The sequence below is a fragment of the Dipodomys merriami genome, unplaced genomic scaffold (genome assembly GCF_024711535.1).
Source record: "Dipodomys merriami isolate MVZ:Mamm:240054 unplaced genomic scaffold, mDipMer1.0.p SCAF_2, whole genome shotgun sequence".
Taxonomy (NCBI): Eukaryota; Metazoa; Chordata; class Mammalia; order Rodentia; family Heteromyidae; genus Dipodomys; species Dipodomys merriami.
This window is the reverse complement of record NW_027203381.1, coordinates 44099483-44124002: the sequence shown is the minus strand read 5'-3', so window position 1 is coordinate 44124002 and position 24520 is coordinate 44099483. Positions and strand designations below refer to the sequence as shown.

At 37.8% G+C, this 24520-nt stretch overlaps 1 protein-coding gene across 1 annotated transcript in view; it reads left to right on the top strand.

Annotated features, from left to right (window-relative positions):
- Positions 1 to 24520, top strand: part of Myom1 (myomesin 1) — a 131081-nt gene that overhangs the window by 7185 nt on the left and 99376 nt on the right. Inside the window, exons 3-5 of the mRNA XM_070029493.1 lie at positions 21290 to 21430; positions 22884 to 23133; positions 23721 to 23878. Coding sequence (XP_069885594.1) covers positions 21290 to 21430; positions 22884 to 23133; positions 23721 to 23878 — 549 coding nt within the window. The remainder of the gene's footprint in view (positions 1 to 21289; positions 21431 to 22883; positions 23134 to 23720; positions 23879 to 24520) is intronic.

Sequence of the window (24520 nt, the reverse complement as noted above, 5' to 3'; positions counted from 1 at the left end):
TTTAAGTTATTAGTTTTTAAAAATCAGTACTTTTTAATGGAAACGTGACCAAAAATCTGTCACAGAATTTTGAGAGCCATTAAAACAAAGTTTAATGAGAAACAAAAAGATAGGCAACTGGAAAAGTCATTGATCTCTGCGCATCTAGAAAGTTATTGGAGCAATAATAGAATGGATGGTATGAGTAGACGGGGAGAAGGCAGAAGCTCCTCAATCCCTGTTGGGTTTGGATAGCAGCTGATCTACAGCTGTCATGTTTTCAGTGACAGTGACCTCCTGGGAGCTTCTGCTAGGTTCAGTAAGAGAGCCAGAGTCTGCTGGGGTTTACCTGGAATGTATGAGCACAACGCTCTGAAATTCCATTTTAGATGGAGCAAGATCATTTTGCAGTCTCGCTTTCATAGGTCATGTTCTGCCACAGGATATGTATAAGGATTGTGTGTTGGCTGCAAATATGGAAATATTGCTGCGGAGGGGAATTTATTTCTTTTAGCACTTGCTTCCAACAAATTGCCTTCCAAAGAAAAGTTAGAAGGAATTAACACTGTGTGTAAGTGACAAGCATCACTTTGTTCTCTCAAAAAATGTTCCATAGATACGTTCAAGAGCTTCATTTAGAAAAACAGCTGTCTGTTAATGGAGGAGGATTATGTTTTAAATATCAGTTTTCCTAGACTGTCCTGGGTCTATAGAAGATGGGTATTTATGTTATGCAGTTGTTAGTGCTGAGTTCGTTACTCCAATGCAGAAAAACCTAAAGAATTTTTTTAAATTTGTGTTTTTAAATGATCTCTATTTCTTCAGCTCTTGTTAGCTCTTATAAATTAAAATTATGATTATTTTTATTCATCTTTAATTTATCCATACTTAATCTGGCATATTATAACAAACAGTAAATGGCCTCTGTTTTGCTTGGTTTGGATTAGTTTGGTTTGGTTTGGTTTGAGACAAGATCTTGTGCTGGGTGCTGGTGGCTCATGCCTGTAATCCTAGCTACTAAAGAGGCTGAGAGCTGAGGATCATGGTTCAAAGCCAGCCCCAGCAAGAAAGTCCATGAGACTCATCTCCAATTAACCACCAGCAAACTGGAAGTGATGCTATGGCTTAAGTGGTAGAGCACTTGCTTTGAACTGAAGAGCTCAGGAAGAGCACCCAGGCCCAGAGTTCAAGCCCCATGACCAATAAATAAATAAATAAATAAATAAATAAATAAATAAATAAATAAAATAAAATAAATCTTGTTATGTAGTCTAGGCTACACTCCTGTTTTAGGCTCCAAAGTGCTGGGATTACAGGTGCATACACATGCCTCCTAACAATTGGACTTCAGAGTACATTTTATTCTGAAAACATTTGCTTTATATAATTCTTGTAAGATGTAGCGGCTTTAGCTAAAAGAACCAAGGTAATAAATAGGTAATGTGTGTGTGTGTGTGTGTGTGTGTGTGTGTGTGTGTGTGTGTGCATGTGTGTTACTAGGGTTTGAATTCAGGACCACATGCTTGCTAGGCTGCCTGGTTGTTCTGGAGATGGAATCTAGTAAATTTTTCTGCCCATACTGTTCTTGAACAGTCTTCCAGATCTCAGTCTCCTAAGTAGCTAGGCTTACAGACATGAGCACCAGCATCTAGCAATAATAACCTTTCTATATGAAATATAATCATAATGCTTATTCTGTGTTTGACATCATATCTTATTCCTTCTCATTATGAATACATTTGTATAGGCAAATATTTCCATATTTTCTGTGTTTGAACAACTCAAGTTTCTGGGTAGAAACATGTTGAGCTGGAAATGGGGAAAGGAGAAGAATATTGTGTCTTTTCCTTTGAATCATGCTACGTGAAACACAAAGAAGGTTAACCTAATCTTGAAGCTATTTTAGTCTTTCTGTTTTTAGACCTAGAACTAGCAGCTGGAGATACTATTCTTTGAACACTTTGAAATCGTCATCTCTTCTTTAGGATATATTTAAGCTTGTTCAAAATGAAATGATTTTTTCCCCCACTAAATGAAATACCTCTTTGTTTTGTAAGGAATGTTGTTGGAAGCCTTTTTCAGTTAGAAATACTCCTATATGAAACACCAGCAAGCAGGAGGCTCCATCTATTTTTAGCCTCTGCCTTACAGTGAGATTTCTAGTGTTAAAAGTAGAAAATATGGAGAATTATAAGTGCTCAGTGATTGGCTGACCTAAGTGAGTCTTAGGAACAAGGTAAATGGTTCAATGTAAATGATTGTAGCACAGACTGGTGACTTGCTCTGACCTATCAGTTGTAAAATAAGTTTTGGAAAGGTTTTTCCAAATGCCTTTATGCTTGGTCACATTGAGGGAAAAATAATCCTAAAGCAAACCTCAAACCTCTAGAAATAATAAGGTTGTTTTCTATAAGTATTATCAACAACAAGTATTAGCAGAGATTAAAGAAAACTCATGATTCAACGTCACTACTCTTATGCAAGGGCTCTTTTTTTTTTATGGTTGTATATTAATTATTTAAAGGGGTTTTGCTCTGATATTTCCCTATATGCATACATTGTACTTTGATCAATCACCACCTCTATTATTCTTCCTTATTCCCTATTTAGAACAATGCTAGTAGGTTTCATTATTTATTTATATAGTGTATTTTAATTATATTCACCACCCCCTCCATTTCTCTTTTCACCCTCCCACTGGTTCCCCCTCCAAACAGTCTCCTTTTATATTCATGTCATTTTATTAAGGTTTAGATTCTTCATACAAGAAAAAGTATATGATATTTGTCTTTATCAGTCTGGGTCATTTCATGTAACACAATGATTTCCAGTTCTATCCATTTTCCTGCAAATAAGATAATTTTATTCTTCTTTATGACTGAATGGACACTTCAGTGTGTGTGTGTGTATGTGTGTGTGTGTGTGTGTGTGTGTGTGTGTGTGTAAATGCTACTACAAAAATGATGTTCAAGTATCTCTAGTGTGTGCTGACTTGCATTTCTTCAGATATATGCCTGTATAGAGAGTAGTAAAGCAGGATCATATGGTAACTCTATTTTCAGTTTTTTGAGGAACCACCATACTGATTTCTATAGTGCTTTCACTAATTTATTAATTTACATTTTCAACAACAACATAAAGGGTTACTTTTCCCCTGTATCCTCACCAGCATTTATTATTATTTATTTATTTTTATTTTTATTTTCATTTTTTTTGTCAGTTGTGGGGCTTGAACTCTGGGCCTGGACACTGAGCTCTTCAGCTCAAGGCGAGCACTCTACCACTTGAGCCACAGCACCACTTCCAGTTTTCTGGTGATTAATTGGAGATTAATTGGAGAAGTCTGATGGACTTTCCCCTCAATGTGACCAAGCATAAAGGCATTTGGAAAAACGTGTCTCACAGATCTCAGCCTCCTGAGTAGCTAGGATTATAGGCATGAGCCACCAGCACCTGCCCCATTTGTTAGTTCTCATTCTTTATTACTGAGCTATTTTAGTCCTATATAGAAAATTGTTGCCTATGTTCCTGTGTCTTTCAAGTATTTTCCCTATGTTGCCCTGTAGTACTTTCAAATTTCACCCTTATATTTGTAACATCTTTGACTTATTTTGAACTGATTTCTTATACAAGGTGAGAGATAGTGATCAAGTTTCATTTTACATTCCAGCAACATTTGTTGAAGAGTTGTCTTTTTTCCAAACTTTTTTTTTTTGCAAAGTATCAGATGACTGTAGTTAAAAGGGTTTGTGTCTAGGTCTTCTATTCTATCTAGTTGGTCTATATATCTGGTTTTGTGCCAGTACCATGCTGGTTTGTGTGTATAGATGGGAGGGTGCACGCATACATCAGTACTAGGGCTTGAACTCAGTGCCTGGGCACTGTCCCTTAGTTTTTTCATTCAAGGTTGGTTCTCTATCACTTGAGGCACACCTCCAGTTCTGGCTTTTTGGAGGTTAGTTGGAGATGAGTCTCATAGAGGTTTCTGCCCAAGCTAGTTTTGAACCACTATCCTCAGATGGCAGCCTCCTGAGTTGCTAGGATTACAGACGTGAACCACTGGTGTATAGCTACCATGCTGTTTTTGTTATTATATTTCTGTAGTACAATTTGAAATCAAGTATTATGAAACCTCTAGTTGTTCTTTATTTTATTTTATTTTTTGTTTTATTGATTTTTCTTATTGATTTCCTGGTTTTGATTCTAGTTGTTCTTAAGCCCTGTCCATGAATGGATTTCAGTAGACTCTTACATAATCTCAAAATATATGTAAAATTATGCACAAGTGAGAATTTTCTGGAAAGAGGGACGGTAGCTTTCATTATATTCTTAGGGAGAGAACTCTTACAAACAAAGATTAAAAATACAGTTCAAGAAAATCTACATATAATAGTCTAACATGAGACCTGAGGACCAATATGTAGTTTTGCATCATAGTTCCTTTTCTCTATTACCCTTCTTGAGGTAATGCCATTGAGGACCAAAATAACCAAGATTTAGATTAGGGAAGAATAGATGAAAAGAAATCTAAAGGGTTTTCATGAATACTAAACTTGGGCCTTGACAGAGTCTAACTTGCCATTTAGAAAGGCTATTTACAAGAGACTTCTGAGTGATATTTGTTTGAGAATGAGAACTTGAAGCTTGAGTGATTTTTTTTCCAGAATACCCTAACTTTAAATTGTGCCTTTCATCTACATCACCCATTGGGAGTCACCCAGATAATAACCTCTTTTGAAATTACTATTGTTTATGAAGACAGTACTAACATTCAAACTAGTTCTAATCCAATCAGAGGATAGCAATGGTAAAAATAGGGACCTTTAAACATAGAAGTGTCTGAAGTAGACTTGAAAGCTTTGTTCTAGCTCTCACACTGATATGTGCTAAAGAAATCTACTAGGCTGGGAAGGTGGCTCAATGGTAGAGTGCTTGCCTCACATGCATGAGGCCCTGGGTTCTATTCCTCAGCGCCACATAAACAGAAAAAGCTTGAAGTAGAACTGTGGCTCAAGTGGTAGAGAGATAGCTTTGAGCCGAAGAGTACAGGGAGAGCGCCCAGGCCCAGAGTTTAAGCCCCATGACCGACCAAAAAAAAAAAAAGAAAGAAAGAAAGAAAAAGAAAAAGAAGAAGAAATCTACTGCCCAACCTCAGTTAGTGTCATCAGATTAATTTTAATTTTCAACATAACCATTTCGATATATCTGCATGTATGATGGATGCAAATAGGCCTATGCTTACTTGCAATTAAGTGTGTGGCTTAGTTTCTTAACTTGTGAAGTGAATAAAATGACTGTCACTGATGTTGAGTCCTAAAAGAGATAATGGTGTAAGCTGTTTAGCATTGTGGCTGGCTCACAGAGAATTCTTATTGAGATTGAAATATTATTGTTCATCCATTCAATAAGTACGCATTGAATGCCTCCCCGGTGTTAAGCTCTTTTTTAGGTGCTTGGCATAAATTACTGGACATATTGTAGTGAATTACATATTACAGTAAAATGTAAGAAAGATTATGTCTGTGGAGTAGGATTTAGGTTGGGATTTTAAACAGGCAAGGCAGGCCTTATTGAAAAGATAATATCTGAGCCAAGAAATGAAGTAACTGAGCCATGAAGTTACCTAGGGAAAGGTATACCAGACATCAGGAACAGCAATGACAAGAGATTACAATCAGGAATGACATGGACCAGTGTGAAAGAATGATGGAGGCTTCAGAAATCATGTATATGACAGGCTCCTATGCAGGGCCTTCTGGGCCATTGTAAGAAATGTGTGTTTGTGTGTGTGTGTGTGTGTGTGTGTGTGTGTGTGTGTGTGCGCGCGCACGCGCGCGCACATTTGAACTCAGGGTATGAGTGCTGTCCCTAAGATAGCACTCTTCCACTTGAGCCACAGCTCTACCAGGCTTTTTGATGATTAATTGGAGATAAGAGTCTCATGGACTGCCTTGACAGGGCTGGCAAAACACACACACACACACACACATCCATGCACGGATGCACACGCGTGCGCGCACACACCCACTAACTGTGATTCTCAGATCTCAGCTTCCTGATTAGCTAGGAATACAGACATAAGCCACTAGCACCATTGTAAGGAAATTTTATTCTGAGCTAAAAGTAGAAGTCATGGCAGAACTTAGAGCAAGGGGGTGGCATGATAAATTCAATTGTTTTTAAATTATAGTATTGCTTTGGCAGATGTCTAAAGAACAGACTATCAAGGCAAGAGCAGAAGCAAGTCACCTAGTTAGGAGGCAAATACTGTGGCCTACCTACAGCTAGATACCCTAGAAAGTGCGTGTGGTGACCAGTGGCTAGATGTTTTGATTTGTTGTTTGTGTTGAATTCTTATTTTTACCTGATTACTGATAGAATTTCTCAGCAACTGAGCCATGGAAGGTTTTGAATGACTCTTCTGACACCTTGTATGTCATATAATGATGGTCTTTTCTCGAGGATTTAACATCTTATAAATAAACTACCGTGTTTCATTGATATTACTTTTGGTAGTAAGGAAAGCATGTTACTTGGCAAATCAAGTCCATCTGTAGAATAGAATCTCTGAATCTGAAACTGTTGAGCTAATAGATTGTTAAGAGAAATAAAATTTGCCTAGAAAGCTTTTGATTTATTAGGGTTTTTTAAATTTCTGTGGTTTAAATATGGATTATTCCTTCCAAATCTGAAATTTGGTCTTCAATGTAATAGTGTTGAGAGGTGGTGGACCTTTAAGAAGAGTTTGACAGGCAAGGGCGCTGCCTCATAAGCAGATTAATATGCTCTTGTAGGACTGGATTTGTTATTTTATTAAAAAGCAAGTCAACCCCTAACATTTTTTTCTACATGTGCCATTTCCCCTTCCACTTTTTCCATGTAACACAAACAAGGCACTGGACAGACAGGCTGCCCCAATTTGAACTTTCCTCCTCCAGAACCATGAACCAAATAAACCTCTGTTCTTTGTAACAGACTTTGTAATCTACAGTGTGTTGTTATTGTTTCAGCAATAGAAAAATGGACTAAAGAGGTACTCTTGCCTTTTTTTCTCTAGAATTATTCTTACAGCTTTGTGTGTGTGCATGTGTGTGTGCACATGAGTATATCTATGTGTATGTGTACATATATACATACACTATGTATATGTGTATATATATATATACACACACACACACACACACACACACACACACACACACACACACACACACACACACACACACACACACAGAGTGCTGATCTTAGGGCACTAGAGCCTAGGTTACTGTTCCTGAACTTATTTTGCTAAAAGCTAGTGCTCTACCACTTGAGCTAGAGATCCACTTCCAACTATTTTGGGGGCAATTTATTGGAGATAAAAAAAATCTCATGGAATCTCCATACTGCTTTCCAAAGTGGTTGAACAAGTTTACACTCCCACCAACAATGTAGTAAGGTTCCTCAAAAGATTCCACATAGAGCTCCCCTATGACCCAGCAATCCCACTTTTGGGCATTTACCCAAATGATCACAAACAAGACCATACTAAAGCTACCAGCACAACTATGTTTGTTGCAGTATTATTTACCATAGCTAAGATATGGAACCAATCCAGATGCCCTTCAGTAGATGAATGGATCAAGAAAATGTGGTATATATACACAATGGAATTCTATGCCTCCATTAGAAAGAATGACATTGCCCCATTTGTTAGGAAATGGAAAGACTTGGAAAAAATTATTTTAAGTGAAGTAAGCCAGGCCCAAAGAAACATAGATCCCATGGTTTCCCTTATTTGCAATAACTAGTATATGTCTGAGTCAAGCAGAAAAAGTCAGATAAGTTGATGTTAGGGGAATGAACCCCAAGATAAGTATTCAAATGTTTTTTTTCCTTTCATGCAATTGTTTCTAACATATTTATAAGATGATTTCTTTGTTGCTTTGTACGTCCCTCCCCCACGGTATAACCCTTGCTTTCACTGTATTTGATGTTGGTATAACTTGTGGTGTGGAAGGGATAAAACAAATTAACTAGGGATACAGGTGGACCCATTGCAACAATGAGATGTACAAGTCCTTATGTCGAAAAACGAACTTTACAACTTTGGTGGGGGGGGGGGAGAGGATTGGGTGGGGGGAGGGAAAGGGGGGCAGTATAGGAAGGGATGGGAAGGGAAAACAAAGAGGAAGCACAATGCTTGATAAGAAAGCCGGGCGCTGGTGGCTCACGCCTGTAATCCTAGCTATTCAGGAGGCTGAGATCTGAGGGTCGTGGTTCAAAGCCAGCCCCAGCAAGAAAGTCCAAGAAACTCTTATCTCCAATAAACCACTGGAAAACCGGAAGTGGCGCTGTAGCTCAAGTGGTAGAGCGCTAGCCTTGAGCTGAAGAGCTGAGGGACAGCACCCAATCCCAGAGTTCAAGCCCCACAACTGACAAAAAAAAAAGAAAAAAAAGAAATGTACTCGTTATCTTGCTCATGTAATTGTAACTCCTCTGTACGATATTCTCTCACACACACACAAAAATCTCATGGACTTATCTGCCTGGCTGGCTTCAAACCACAATCCTCAGATCTCAGCCTCCTGAGTAGCTAGAATTACAGGTGTGAGCCACCGATGCCCAGCTGTAAATAAACTTTTAATTATTATGTACAAGGAAAGAGGATAACAATGATCAATAGAACATTCTGGGCCATGTCTTCTGAGTACTTAAGTACCAACAAATTACATCAGACTATTTCCTATGTGGTTGACTGTCCAAAGTGGTGGGGGAGGGAGGGGGAACAAGCAGAAAATCGTTACTGAATTTACTCTACTTTGAAAATATTGTCTGTCGGGAAAAAACTACCTCCAGAATGGCATTCCTATTCCTTAAGCAGGTGAATCATGGGAGAAGAAAAGCATGTCCTTTCATAGAGAATAGAATGAGCTGGTTAGAGTTGGAGGAAGGGCACAGTGGTTACTTTCCTGTGCTTGCAGGTGAAATGTTAGCTCTGTCCCTCAGGGTCTTGGCTTCTATAAAGTCAGCACCTTCCTGCTGACCAGACAGTGAGGTGTAACTGAACTTCCCAGTAGAGACCTCTGAACTCTGGGAGCCAGAGTGAGCTATTGCAACAGGCCTGACCTTTTCCACAGTAGTCTCTCCTGATGAAATGAGAAAGCAGGCACTTCTCAGAGGAGGAAGGTAACTCTCAGGTAATGTCTTGTCAGCCACAGTGGCCAGACCCAATACAGGGTGAGATGTGAGTAAGATGCTTTGTAAGTAAGTTAATGAGACTAACTTTTGCAAACTCAGGACAATTAAGACAACAAAGGTACAGCCTTAGACTCTATAAGGCATTCCTGGTACTATTGTCAAATTCTTTGAATAACACAATGTTTAGTAAATATGGGCTAAACTCAGTCCTGCTGAAAATGGATCATATTGCAATCTGCTTAAATTAACTTTTGAAATAGTAAAAAAGTAGACAAAAACTGAAGGATGTATATAATAAGATTTAAGTCTTACTTATATAAGATAAAAATGTAAATCTCTCAATGTTTTATCCTTCTCCTCTTTCTTTCCTCTTTTTTCTAGCAGTACTGAAGTTTGAGCTCAAGGCTTTGCACTTGTTAGCAGGTACTACACTGCTTGAGCCACACCTTCAGTCCAATACACTTTGGTTAATTTTGAGATAGGATGTTGCTTTTTGCCCAGGCTGGTCTAGATCATGATCCTCTTATTTTATATTTCCCACTGGAGTTGGAATAATAGATGTGTGTCATCACACCTGCTTTTTCTGGTGAAATGGAATCTCACAATCTGTTTTGCTTGGACTGGTCTAGAACCACAATTTTCCTGATCTCACCCACCTGAGTAGCTGGAATAACAGACATGTCTGTAGCTATTGGTGGGGTTGGTAGACTCAAATTTTGTCTCAAACCACAATGTTTCTGGTCTCAGCTTCCTGAGTAACTAGGATTAGAGATGTGAACCATGAATACTTGGCCTCTATCCATCCTTCTAAATATATATTTGTTCTGTTCTGTTATTTTTTTTGTTGTTGTTGTTGTTCAGGGATATGATTCAGGGCTCCTGGCATTTTCTCTATGACTATGGCTATACATTAGATACAGAAAGTTACTGAAGAGTAAAATATTACCTGTCAGTAAAAGTTGAAATCATGAAGGAAGAAGGACGAAACAACAAACAGAAGGAGGAAATGTGGTTATATTTAAATGATTGTTTTTGAACCATGATCCTCAGATCTCAGCCTCCTGAGTAAATAACTAGCTGGCTTTTTTTTTTTACATTTTTGTAGTGTTTTTAGTAAGTTTTTTATGTGAAAATACTGTACAGAGGGATTACAATTACATGAGCAAGGTAATGAGTACATTTCTTATTAAGCATTGTTGCCTCCTCCTTTGTTTTTCTCCTTCCATACCTTCCCTCCCACTTGGACAACTATCCCTCCCCCAACCTAAATTGTAAAGTTTGTTGTTCAACAGTGTCTTGTACATCTCTTTGTTACAGTGGGTCAACCTGTATCCCTATTTAAACATTTTGTTTTTTCCCTTCCCTCCCCAAATTAGACCGACATCAAATACAGTGAAAACAGGGGTTATACCATGGGGAGGAACATACAAAGTAGCTGGCTATTTAATAATATAATATAAGAATATTTAAATAATAGCACCTGGCTATTTAAATAATTCTTTAAACAACTTAAAGTGGGACATTTCTGTTACCAAGAATGTGAAAAGGAGTAGAGAAGAAAAGAGCATAAGGATTGGGGGGTGAGGAAAGGAAGGGAAGGAAAAGGAAGAAAAAGATTAATAATGAAAAAAATATTATAAAATTTCAAGCTGATGGATGGTTATATATTATGACATTAGATGTTGGGAAATTTTTCAGGGGTAACGTTAATGATTAAATTCATGTTTGTATCTTACAAGAAATGTTTCCTGCACAGTGTATTAGCAAAGGGCTCTGCCACCTCTCACTTGTCCATATGTTTTCTCCTATGTGTGGAGGCTGGTGCAGGAGAATCCAAAGGTCAGAAGAAACACATACACAAACAGGAGCCCCTCTAAATTGAAAGTAGATCCCAAACAATTTTGTTACAACAGTCCAAAGAAAGTTTTGTCTTTACAATTGTAATGGGGAAACGTGGACAATAGGAAAGTAAATGGGGTAAAAGAGAGAATACCAACAACCAAATGATGGGTATCCTGAAGATGAAAGATTGAATTTCAGGTACCAGGAGCCCTGTGGAACAGGGTCCACTGAAGCAAAGACAGCAAGAAGTTAAGCCACAGTTTGTGAAAAGCATGGCCCTCTTGTCTTCCCATGAACAGCTGAGCACTTTACATATATACAGCAGAATTCCCTTATAAATAGATACAAAGATATAGCTTTAGAGGAAATGCATTAGAATAATAAAAATGGGTTCCATTGGGGGTTTTGTTTGTTTTATGTTTTTGTTTGGTCACTCAACAATCAAATAGCAATATAGAGAAAAGTCAACCATGAAAACAGTTTTCACTTTTAAGCTTTTGTACCTACCTTTCTGTCATCCTGAGATGTCCTGCCATCTTCCAATCTCCAGTTCTTCCACCAAGGATTCCTTGAGAAGCCTAGACAGAAATTCTCTGGTGGATTCTAGCTAGTGGATCCAAATTCGATTTGCTCTGCTCATTTGCCTTCTTTGTCTTCTTCCATTCTATCTATGTCCTATTATAAACCTATCAATGCAGTAAGTGCAGCAGGACAAGTTTATACAATCTTTGATCTTCTTAAATTTCAAGATAAGATTATGGGTGTATATATGTATACACATCTTTATATTTACCCGTTTACTTCTTTGGGGATGTGGAATTAGATTGCTCTTTGGTGCAATATTCTTTAAGAATAGAGGATTTTCTTTAGCATTTCCTTTAAGGCAATCTGTTAGCACTGAATTGTGTCTTCATGCGGGAATATTGCCTTTTTGTCTTTTTTTTTTTTTGCCTGAACTCTGGGCCTGGGCACTGTCCCTAAGCCCCTCAGCTCAAGGCTAGCACTCTACCACTTGAGCCACAGTGCCACTTCCGGCTTTCTGGTGGCTAACTAGAGATAAGAATCTCATGAACTTTCCTGCTGGGGCTGGCTTTGAACCACAATCCTCAGATCTCAGCTTCCTGAGTAGCTAGGATTACAAGTGTGAGCCACCGGTGCCCAGCTGCCCTCTTATCTTCTATAGATGGTTTCACTGGGTACAGAATTTCTTTCCCTCCTCCTCATTCTTCTTTTGTCCTGGGATTTTAATTCAGTACCTCACGCTTGCTCAACTGCCATTCTACCCCTTGAGCCTGAGATCCAGCCTTGTTTTTTGCCAGTTATTTGGGAGATAGAGTCTAGTGAATTTTCCTGCCTGGCTGTTCTCCAATCATGATCCTCCAGATCTCAATCTTCTGAGTAGCTAGGGTTACTGGTGAGCCACCAGTGCCTGGCTAGAATTCTTTCGTTTGTTTGTTTTTGTCTTGTGGGGCTTGAACTCTGGACCTGAGCGCTGTCCCTCAGCTCTTCAGCTCAAGGCAAGCACTCTACCACTTGAGCTACAGCGCCACTTATGGTTTTCTGGTGGTTTATTGGAGATAAGAGTTTCACGGACTTTCTTGCTCGGGCTGGCTTTGAACTATGATCCTCAGATCTCAGCCTCTTGCGTAGCTAGTATTACAGGCGTGAGCCACCGGCACCCGGCCTGGCTAGAATTCTTAATTGGCTTTTTCCCCCACCAGCATTAAAATACATCATGCCAGTGCTTTCTAGGATATTTTCTGATGAGAATGCAGCCATTTCAATTATTGTTGCTCCTTTCATTTGGGGCATCATTTTGCTCTTACTCTCAAAGTTTCTCTCTGGCTTTGACTTTCAACAGTGTGTGTGTGTGTGTGTGTGTGTGTGTGTGTGTGTGTGTGTGTGTGTGTGTGTGTGTGTGTGTGTGTGTGTGTGTGTGTGTGTGTATTACTTTAGAAGTTCCCTACATGGGTTTTTTTTTTTAACATCTTGGAATCATAAATTACAATTTGTAACCAAATTTGTGGAATTTTAGACTATTGTCTCTTACATTTTCCTGCTTTTTCTCTCTCACCTCTTTTTCTGTCGTGATTCATATAATTGGTATGTTTAACATTGTCTAATAGGTCTCTTGGGCTCTTTTAACTTTTCTTTTCTTTCCTAAATTTCTTTTCTTTATTTTTGAATTTGTCTTCAAGTTTAATTGATTTTTCTTCCTTTACCTAAAAATCTGCTGTTGAATTCTATAATAAAATTTCACTGAAGATACTGATTTTTTCTTGAGTCCTTAAATTTATTTAGAACTTACATAATATACCAAGGAATAACTCACTTATTATCTAGGCTTCTTACATGAATATTTACTAAGTTAAGAAATTCTAATATTTAACTTCCACATTAATTTTCCTTTTTGAGCTGAATTTTCACGAATTTGTCTTCTCTGATTTATTTTGAACTAAAATATTCATATCTCATCCTCCTGAGTAGCTAGGGTTGTAGGTGTGAACCACCATGTTTTAAAAAATATTGTTTTCATTGTTAAGCCTGAATTGCTAGTGGTCACACTAGTCCATCAATGAAGAGTCAGACATTGTACCCAGACATTTAAGGAAATAAAACTACCATGCTTTGGTAGTAGATCTTTGTGTGTGTGCTGAACAGAACAATTAAAATTTTGGTAATTTGTAATTGCTTAACTCACTTACATCTCCTCTGCATCTGAGCATAGACTTACAGCTAATCAATGATTTGTGCAAAACTCAGACCTTCCCACTGTTTTTTTTCTGCGGGGCGGGGGTGGGGGGTTTGTGGAGAACTTGTGAAGTTTCCTCATGCTGTCTTTTTTCCCCTTATCTTCCTAATAGAATTATGCTAGTCAGTTGCTTGCCCTAACTATGATTGCAACCTCAGGCTAGCTGAGTGTTTGCTCTTCCCTTGTTTGTGTGGCACTTGGATTGTCACTGCTACAATGCTGCAGAATAGGAATCAAGACAACACACCTGGCTGTGAACACTAGTTTTCATCACCTTCCCAGCTCACACGGCCCACCCCTCACCTCCAGGCCCACCAGCCTTCAACTTGGTAGAGCTGCCTTACGAACTGAGGTTGATGGATGGAGGAGCTTATGCAAGGATTTCATAAAACCCTACCTGCTAATACATGAGTTCCATCTTTAAAAAATTAATAACACTTATTGGTGTAGTGTATGCTTTCAAGTGATTTTTTGACCTTTGTTTGAGGTTCTTCTTTTGTTTGGGGTTCCTTTTAATGTTTATTTTTGGTTTTGCTTCACTAGGCTGGTCAACGTGGCTTTAAATACTCTAGGTAGCTACGGCTGGCCTTATATTTGAGATCTTCTTACCTCTACTCCCAATTGCTGGAAATGCAGGCATGTGCCACCACATGTGGCTCCTAATTGTTGTTTTCACAGTGTTTCACATTTTATCGTTGCTTTTTGGACAGAAGAATGGGTAACCTACTAATTCCATCATACTGGGAATCTTGTCTATTTTACATACGCCTTCAACTGATTCTGGTATGAAAACAAGGTTGAGACTCGCTGAGCTTACAGGAGGACGAACCTTGATTCCACTTTATTCAATAAGCTTTTATCGAACAGTATCAAGCACTGGACATAGTGCTGAGGAGCCACCTTTCTGCTTCAGTAGTCACAGGTAGTGGGAAAGCCAAACAGGGAAAACAACAATGCAGTAAAACTGTGAACATGTAAGATTGAGTGACAGAATTTGGGAGCAGATGTAGCAAAGACATTGCCTACATCGCACTATTTTTCTGACATATGTTGGTAGGCTACCATAATATTTTCATAAGTAGTATAATCATTAATGTAGACCCATAGTTTATGTATGTATGAATATACTTATTCATTGGAGAACCTATGGCTATTTCCCAAAATAAATGTAAGTGTAAGAGATTAGATTTTAACTTATATTAAGTTTAATGCCTTTTAATGTTTTATTTTTATGTGGACTGTGAAGATTTTCTAACCTAAATTTAAAATTAAGGAGTGACAATCAATATCAGAGTCATTATGGGCAATGTGACATGGTGTAATTGCCTCCAAAGTGGGAAGTCCACAAAGAAGCTATGAGATGCAGGAAGAAATACTAGCACTTCACTTTTTTTTTTTTAAATGAATTTGAACTTTAAAATTTGCCTAACAATGGGATGCTTTTTATCAAGTGAGACCATATAATGATATATGCACATATCTTATAAATAAACATATGTAGGTGTGATAATCAATTTTTTACTAGAATCCTTAATTGCAAAAGTTAGAGACCAATGGTACAGTGGAAAGAACACTAACCTGAAAAATCAAGAAGAGATGGGTGCTAATCCCAGTTCTGCTACCAATTTGGAATGTGAACATGAGCCAATTATAAAAACTTTCTTGGCTTTGGTTTCTATATCTGTAAAATGAGTGGTCTGTTGTAATAAATATCCTTGAATTCTTTGTTTGCTCTGGGATTCTCTAAATGGTTTTATGCTTGATTTTCCTATCAAACACTATTATAATATTATATACACAGAAGGTTGGGCTTTTTTCTTCTCGGTGTTTCAATAAGATGAAAATATGTGTCTCACTTCCTGGAATATTTCCGAAGAGTGCTTTCTTTTTTTTTAATTTAATTTAATTTTATTTGTGAACATACTGTACAGAGGAGTTACAATTACATGGGCAGGATAATGCATACATTTCTTACCAAGCATTGCAGCCTCCTCCTTTGTTTACCCTTCACATCCCTTCCCAGCCTCCCCCCTCCCCCCCAATCCCAATCCTTCTCCTTCCCCCCACTTTCCCCGAAGAGTGCTTTCTGAACCTTGGCTATGTCCTTTCTCTCTGGTATTGCTAGCCATAATGGTAGGTAGATTCATAGGCACACACACCAATCAATCCTTACTTATGACTTAATTTCATTGCTTTTATCACTTCAAATTCAGAAAGTTTCAAGATTTAAAAAGAATATTAAATATTAATTTTTTGTTTTCCAATCTTGAGGCTTGAATTTGGGGCCTGGGCATTGTTCCTGAACTCTTTTACTCAAGGCTAGTGTTCTAACACTGAGCTACAGCACCACTTTCAGATTTCTGGTGGTTAATTAGAGACAAATGTCTCACAGATTATTCTGCCAGGGTTGGTTTTGAACCGTGATCCTGTGATCTCAGCCTTCCGAGTAGCTATGATTACAGGTATGAGCCACCAGTGCTTGGCTTAAATGCTGTTTTAATAGGTAAGAGATCTTCATAGATGCATATATACCAAATTTAGTATATAAACATACACTAAATATATTACTATATACTACAAAATAAAATTTGTTTCAAATTTAGATGCAACTAAAACTCCAGAGGTCAATAAATTCTTCCTTAGTTTTTTAGGTTCAAAGAAATTTTAAATCTATGTATCATCACTTAAAATATATCAACTTTAAAATTTGACAGTGTAAAATGCTTGACTTCAGTGTTCACAAAGCATGACAAAACAGACTACTGATGATTTTTCAGCTCTTTAAAGCTTTGTGTTTCTGTACTTTAGTTTTGTCTTCTGGCTTCAATAAATAATTCAGAATTACTAAATCATATATTCACATGGTGTTTTGACATCTACACTTTTATTAGAAATCAAAAGGTTACTGGGCATCGTTTCCCAGCCTAGTTACTTAGGAGGTAGAGGTAGGGGGATTGCAGTTTTAGGTCAGCCCAGGCAAAAAGAAGTTCACAAGATTCCATCTTAAGCAATGGCAAGATGAAGTGGCTGGAGATTGTCACCCTAGTTAGGGGGATCAAAGCTAAGGCTGGTCTAGGAATAAGGTGAGAACCTTCCTTGAAAATAACCAAGTAAACAGGGACTGGAAGCATGGTTCAGGTGGTAAACTGCCTGTTTAGCAAGCCTGAGGCCTGGGTTAATCCCTAATTTCACAAAATAATAAAAAATTTAAAAAATAAAAATAATGCTTTACTTGTGCATGGTGATGCACACTTGTAATCCTAACATACACACAGACATACACATATACACAAACACACACACATGAAGTTTAAAGAAATTTTAGAAATAATAGCAAAGATGAATGTCTTGTATTCTATAATAATATTGCATAATACATACCATCACAATACATTTTATGAAATCTTTTTCAAGATAAAATATGGAATGGAAGCTAATGGTGGTGCCATAAATCTTTAACATAAAATTTAACTATTAAAAGTCAGCTGCTCTGATTTAGCTTGAAAATGGAATCATAACCTTCTGAACAGGTTTGGTTTAATAAATGTACCATTTTGATTTATGTTAAAGGAAAAAAGGAGCATTGCAGCATAAAGAATGACAAATCCTAACTATTTTGATGTCACAGAAATCAGTTTAAACAATTAGTTTGAAAATTTAGTTTAGGAGCATATGACTGTAGACACAGATTAAATAGAAAGTATATGGCAAAAACAAAACAAAAAAATAGACAGGGGGAAATTTAGCTGCTCTCCAAATAGGAAAGCAATGAAATACTTTCAGTCATGAATAGTTTTGTTTTGCGTGGTAATGGAATAAAGGGGTGAAGGAAAATAGCACCTTAAACTTAGACTTGTATAAGCACAGCCTGTACTTTGTGACCTGCTTGGTATATAGACATTTTGCTGCTGTCCAGAACAGCCAGCCAGGAACACATTTCACTCTGGCTTCCAATTGGTAACCAATCCACAAGCTTACCTTCAAGGTCCTAACCTTTCGGTTAATGCTGATGATAGAAAATGAGCTTCATGCTCCCCCCGGACTGGTATAGAAGGAGAAGTAGCTTGCCATTCCATGTGACCACGGCAGAGGATAAAAGACAGTATAGTCCACCCTGTACCTACAGGCCTGGAACCCCTGTGTCCTATAGAAATCCTTCAAACCCTTAACAGTTCTGTGTTGTACCACCTGTCTTCTTGCATTATTATCTATCCTTTTAGAATTATGTTTATTTCTGGCTTGTGTTTTGCTTTTATTTACTTTAGAAAATTTTATTGGCATGAATTTTATAAATGGGGGGCATTGTAACATTTATAGACACACGTGATATACTGTGAGGAAAACATCTTTTCTATCAAAGTAGTTTGCTTCCTTTCTGTTAATCTTGAAAGAATTGTTTTTCTGAAGGGTCCTGCTTTAGCCAGGTGACTTAGCCCTTGTGAATTACATTTTAGTTACCTGCATCCTTTTCCTGAGCACTTTAAGACTACTGATTAAAAGCTCCTTGAAGTTTAGTTGCATCCTGTTAATTAAGCCACATTCTTTTGCACATTGTGAACCTGAGCTCAACCAATGGGAGCAGGGGGCAGGGCCTGCTGGGCTAGGGATAAAAAAGGAGCAGCCTGCCTGCTCAGGGTGCTAGCTTGCTAGATTTTTGGCTGATGGCCCACCCTTCTGCGGAAGTAAACTTTGCCTTACTGAGTTCCTCTTGAGTTGGTGTCCTTATTCCCACATGTCACCCCAATACCCCCAGTTATTTCTAACATGTACTTTGATCAAATTCACCCCATCTAGATTACTTTTAACCCTCCCCCTTTTTTGTAGTTTTAGTGGGTCTCATTATGCTATTTTCATTTATAAGATACTTGTAACATACTTACCTTGTCACTCTTTTCTTTCCCCTCCCCTCCCATTCTCAAAGGTAAATTAGAGCAGCTGACTTTTAATTTTGATGTTGAATTTTATGCTAAAGATGTATGGCACTATCGTTAACTTACATTCCATTTTATCTTGAAAAGATTTCTTGAAAAAAGGTATAGCTTGAAAAGATATGGTACATATCATATAGTATTATTTAGGAAATAAAATTTCCAAGCTCTTGGTTTACTTATCTGTTTTTGAGATAGGGTTTCAAAATATAGACGATGGCTATGTATCCCAGGCTGGCTATGAACTCACTGTTAGCCCAGGCTGACCTTGATTTCATAGAATGCAGACTGGCCTTGAATTTAATATGTACCCCAGACTGGAACAAACTAATGGTCATCCTGCTTCATCCCAGCACTGCCACACTCCCCACGCCCCACCCCCTGCCAAATGCTGGGATCACATGTATGTAAACTCCAAACTGTTCCCCCTTTATGATCCTGTCATTTTTTAGGTCTAGATTCTGCATATGAGGGAAAATTTGATTTTTTATCTTTCTGAGCTTGGCTTATCTTGCTTAATGTGACGATTCACCTTCCATCCGTTTCCCTACAAACAGTACAATTTGGTTCTTTACTGCTACTCCATTTTATGAAGGCATCACATTTTCTTTATTCAATCAAGCATCTAGACTGATTTCATACTTGGCTAAAGTATTCCATACTTATGAATAATGCTGCCAAAGACATAAGTGTGCAGGCATCTCTGATGTATATTGACTGCTATTCCTTGATACATACCAAGAGTGGTATGGCTGAATCGTATGGTAGTCCTATTCTTAGTTTCTTCATTAACTCCATACTGATTTTCATAGTGGCTACACTAATTTCCATTCCCACTACAATGTATAAAGCTTCTTTCACCAGAATCCTTGCCAGCATTGCTATTGTTGTCATCTCTTTTCTTGATAATGGTCATTCTGACTGGAGTGAGAATGGGGTTTTGATTTGCATGTTCTCTATTCCTCCTTGTATTAGTTATATGAAGAGGTTCATATGTTTACATTGTATTCCAATCAATTTCACTCAGTTGATCACATTCTCTGCTTCCTACCCCTTGTATTCTGCTTTTTGTATAGGCAATGTCTGCTTTTCCAAATATTTTTCAAGGAATAAGTAATAATTGTAATTTGAATGGTTTATTTCAACTGCAGCTTGACTTTTCTCATGTCATAGTGCTCACACATTTCACCTTCCCTCCAGTCAGGAAGTTCCCAAACAGGTTCCTATTAGCATTCTTCATTACTATGTATATTAAGCCCCCAAGTACATACATTGACTCCAGATAGCCCATGTACTACCTAGCTTATGTCAAATTTATGTTTGCATAAAATACATTTTATTTAACCTAAGAGCTATGTAATCAACACTGTGTTTTTTATTTTGTCAATCTTTCCAATTTCTGCTCTTATTTTTCTATTCCCTAGTAACATGTTTGTTAGAACACATACTACCTCCCAGTGTACATGTGCATCCACGTGCATAAACATAACAGACTGAAGGGTTCTTCATTACATCTCTGTAATTCTGAATCACTCACCACCATGTATTCATATCATAGTTTAATGCTGTTCCTGCAAATGCTGGAGTCTGCTTATAGTCAATACTAAAGTGGGAAACTGGGCATGCATCAGAATCTCCTGGGATCTCTGTGCATAAAAGTATCCATTTCAAAAATTCTTCAAAAGGATTTGGATGCAAGCTGGGTGCTAGTGGCTCACACCTGTAGGCCTAGCTACTTAGGAGGCTGAGATGTGAAGATCACAATTCAAAGCCAGTCCAAGAAGGAAAGTACCTATCTTATCTCCAATTAACCACCAAAAAAAGCCAGAAATGGATTTGTGGCTCAAGTGGTAAAGCACTATCCTTGAGGGAAAAAAAGCTCAGAGACAGTGCTCAGGAACTAAGTTCAAGCCCCAGCAGCACTGACACCAAAAAGGAGAAGGAGGAAGATGAGGAGAAGGGAGAGAGGAGGAGGAGGAAGAAGATCTACATAAAAATGTTATGAAAATAATTGTAATAGTTTGCCTACATTTCAAATACTAACTTAGCTACAAAGTGTATTTGGAAATATGAAAGCATCATACTTTTCCCTTGAAACTTTGAGGAGGAAAAACATTAAATTGCTATAGGTATGAAATTATTGTTTTTTTTGTGTCTATATAGAAGGCATTTATGTATTTGAGAGGTTTCTTTTTAATTTTTTTATAAAGATGATGTACAGAGGAGTTATACTTACATAAATCAGGCAGTGAGTATATTTCTTTTTGAACAATTTTACCCCCTTCCTTTGCTCTCTCCCAGTTTTCCTGTCTTCCCAACTCATAAGTTGTATAGTTCAACATACTGTCTAGTGAGTACTACTGCTGCATTTGTTCATCCTTTGTCCTTCCATTTCTGTGTCCCCCTTACTCTCTCAAAGTCAGATAAATGGGAAAAAAAACCAAGACAGTTGAGATCTTTCTAACCCTACTTTAGTTCTAAAATAAGGAGTAATAATAACATTAGGGATCTAAGACTTTAGAAACACTTTCCCAAATTAAATCTTTCTTTAGCTAATATTTTAAATGCACTTTTGGTTGTCGTGTAATGTTACAGGTCTTTTTTTCAGACTTACAGATACCAGTCTGCTGTTGGAAGATTACTCATCCAAGTTGAGCCCTAAAATAAAGAGAGCCAAGCACAGCCTTCTGTCTGGAGAGGAGAAAGAAAACTTAGCAAGCAACTACATGGTGCCTATATTCTCTGGACGGTGTGTGTGCTTTTTCTTCCTGCCTTTGATTAATAGAAGTGGGGGGAATAGATGATAGCAGTTAACATTTATTGAACTCATTATGTAGCAGTTGAGAAAGATCTTAGGAAGCTTGGAGGCCTACAGTAGAATATGATCATTGTAAAAAGGACTTTCCTGCTCAGAAATTACACAGGATACTGGCAAAGAATGATCAGGATGTAATGCTACTTGTATGAATAGTAGAAATGGGAAATAGAGCCTTGGACGTCTGTGGCTGAATGCTATGTATAGTCAATACAGGTGGAGTAAAAAGAAAGCTCCAAAACTGTAAAATGAAAGTAAAAGAAGACTATTAGGGATATGGAAAAGGAAAGGGGGAGAGGGAAATAGGACATGCATCTGGTCACAGTACATTGTATATGTGTGTGAAAATGTCACAATGCAACCCTCTACTGCATGTGATTAATGTGAGCCTTGTTACCATATATCTAAAATAGAAGTGATATTGTTTACCTCATGTTTTCTCAGTTATCTTTAAGTAGTTGTACAAAGGAGTTGCTATTTAACAAAGCAGCTTATGAATATAATGCATCTTGATCAATGTCACCCCTTTTAACATTCTCACTTGTCCCTCCCAGCTCTCCCCTTCCCTTACTTTTCTTAATTTCATATGATATATACTGAATTCTTGATTGTATTCTCTCCCACTTCTTCTCTTCATTTGCCTACTCCTCTCCCCTTGACCCTTTTCAAGTACCCATTTCCTGGTGCTTATTTTGTTGAACTTTGACTTTGCTGAAATATGGTAGATTCAAGGGAGAAGTCAAATAGTGTAATTCTTTAGAAAGGCAAAGTAAAAATTCACAGGTCTTTTTTGGTATGTGGCTGAAATAAGAAAAAAATGATTGTGAAAAAAATCCCAGAAATACAGTATGAATTATTTCAGTCATTATTATTTTTTTTTGGCCGGGGCTGGGGGCAGTCCTGTCATGGGGCCTGAACTCTGGGCCTGGGCGCTGTCTCTCAGCTCTTCAGCTCAAGACTAGCACTGTACCACTTGAGCCACAGTGCCACTTCCGGCTTTTTTCTTTTTTGCTTATGTGGTGCTGAGGAATCGAACTCAGGGCCTCATGTATGCAAGGCAAGTGCTCTACCATTGAGCTACCTTCCCAGCCCTGAGTCATTATTATTACCAGAGAAAAACCATTTCCTTAACACAAAGAATCAACATCTGATTTGCCAGGTTTGTGTGTGTGTGTGTGTGTGTGTGTGTGTGTGTGTGTGTGTGTGTGTGTGTGTGAGTGTGTGTGTGTGTGTGTGTGTGTGTGTGTGTGTGTGTGTGTGTGTGTTAATAGCAGCTTCTCTTTGGGCACAGGACACTGAGTCTGAGGTCTGCTACCTTAAGCTTAGTCAAGTTAGGCAGCTTTATTACTGCCATTCACAGCATCCACATTTTACTTCTGTGTTTTAGTCAAGTTCACGTCAGTGGAATTACAGATACAGAAGAAGAAAGAATTAAAGAAGCTGCTGCTTACATAGCCCAGAGGAATCTTCTTGCTAGTGAGGAAGGACTTATGACTTCCAAACAATCTACAACATCCAAGCAGTCCAAGGTCTCCAAGCAGGCCACATCCACCCTTCAACAGGAAGAAACTTTTGAAAAGAAGTCAAGGAAAGTTGCAGTGCGAGAAAAGGCAGAACAGCTCTCACTGAGAAAAACAGTAAGAAAAGATCATTCAATTCTGCTTTCAAAAGTGGAAATGCATGTAACAAATTGTATGTGTGTATGAGTATGTAGATTAATTTATTTCAAATGAAGAAATATGTGGTCTTATGGGGAGACAAAGCTAAAGAAAATGAAGAGAAAGACCTCCAAATGTGGAAGCCTAAGAAAGGCAAACTTATTTTTAAACTCTATGAAATTTCAGTTTAAAAAATTAATATTTTCTGAAGCTTAAGAAATCCATCTTACAAATATTGCTCCATCTTAGAATGTTAAGTGTTAAATAGCAACATCTTTTTTTAAAAATATGTTTTCAATCTTGAAGTAGTTGTACAATGGGGTTTCATTTTAACCTGTCTATGTGTACAATGTATCTTGAGCAGTCACTCCTTTTATCATTCTAGTCTACATTGACCCTATCCCCAACTACCTCTGTTTTTAAAATCAGGGTGTGGAATGCATTTTATCTAAATGCAAAAACAAACTTCCAAATGGAAAAATGAGAAGTCTGGCATCGACATACTATTTTAGCACCACAAATGACTTTGATTGAGTAGTATTTTGATAACCTGTTTGCTTTTTCAGTTGGAGGAAACCCAGACATATCATGGAAAACTGAATGAAGACCATCTTCTACATGCTCCTGAGTTTATCATTAAACCTCGTTCACACACAGTTTGGGAAAAAGAGAATGTAAAAATACATTGTTCTGTAGCAGGCTGGCCAGAGCCTCACCTCACATGGTAAGTCTTCTTTATGAAAATGAATAGAATTGGTTACAAAAAGTTAAGTTTAACTCTAGTTAAAATATACTGAACAGCCAGGTGCCAGAGGCTCACACCTGTAATCCTAGCAACTCTGAAGGTCAAGATCTGAGGACCATGATTCAAAGCCAGCCAGGGTCAGGAAAGTACAATTAACCAACCCAAACTAGCCAGAAGTGGAGCTGTGGCTCAAGTGAGCAACAGTCTTGAGTAAAATAGCTTAAAGCAGTGTGCAGGCCCCTCAGTTCAAGCCCAGGACTGATCTATCTATCTATCTATCTATCTATCTATCTATCTATCTATCTATCTATCTATCTATCTATCTATATAAAATATATTATACATACTAATATATATAGACTACATCTTGAATATATATATATTGAACTATAAAATCTTTTTGAGGTTCTTGAGTTTGAAAACTAAAGGGTGAAAAGCACTTCAGTGCTTAGCGAGTGATTCCCTCAAGCCTTATGCAAAGTTCCCGTTACTGGGATTCCCTTTTTATCCTAAGTTCTCCTAAGAAGGACAGGCCAAGCACTTCACAGAAATTCTCACCTTGCAAAGCAAACAAATACTAAAACTGAACCAGAGAACAACTAAGAAAATAGTTAATAATCT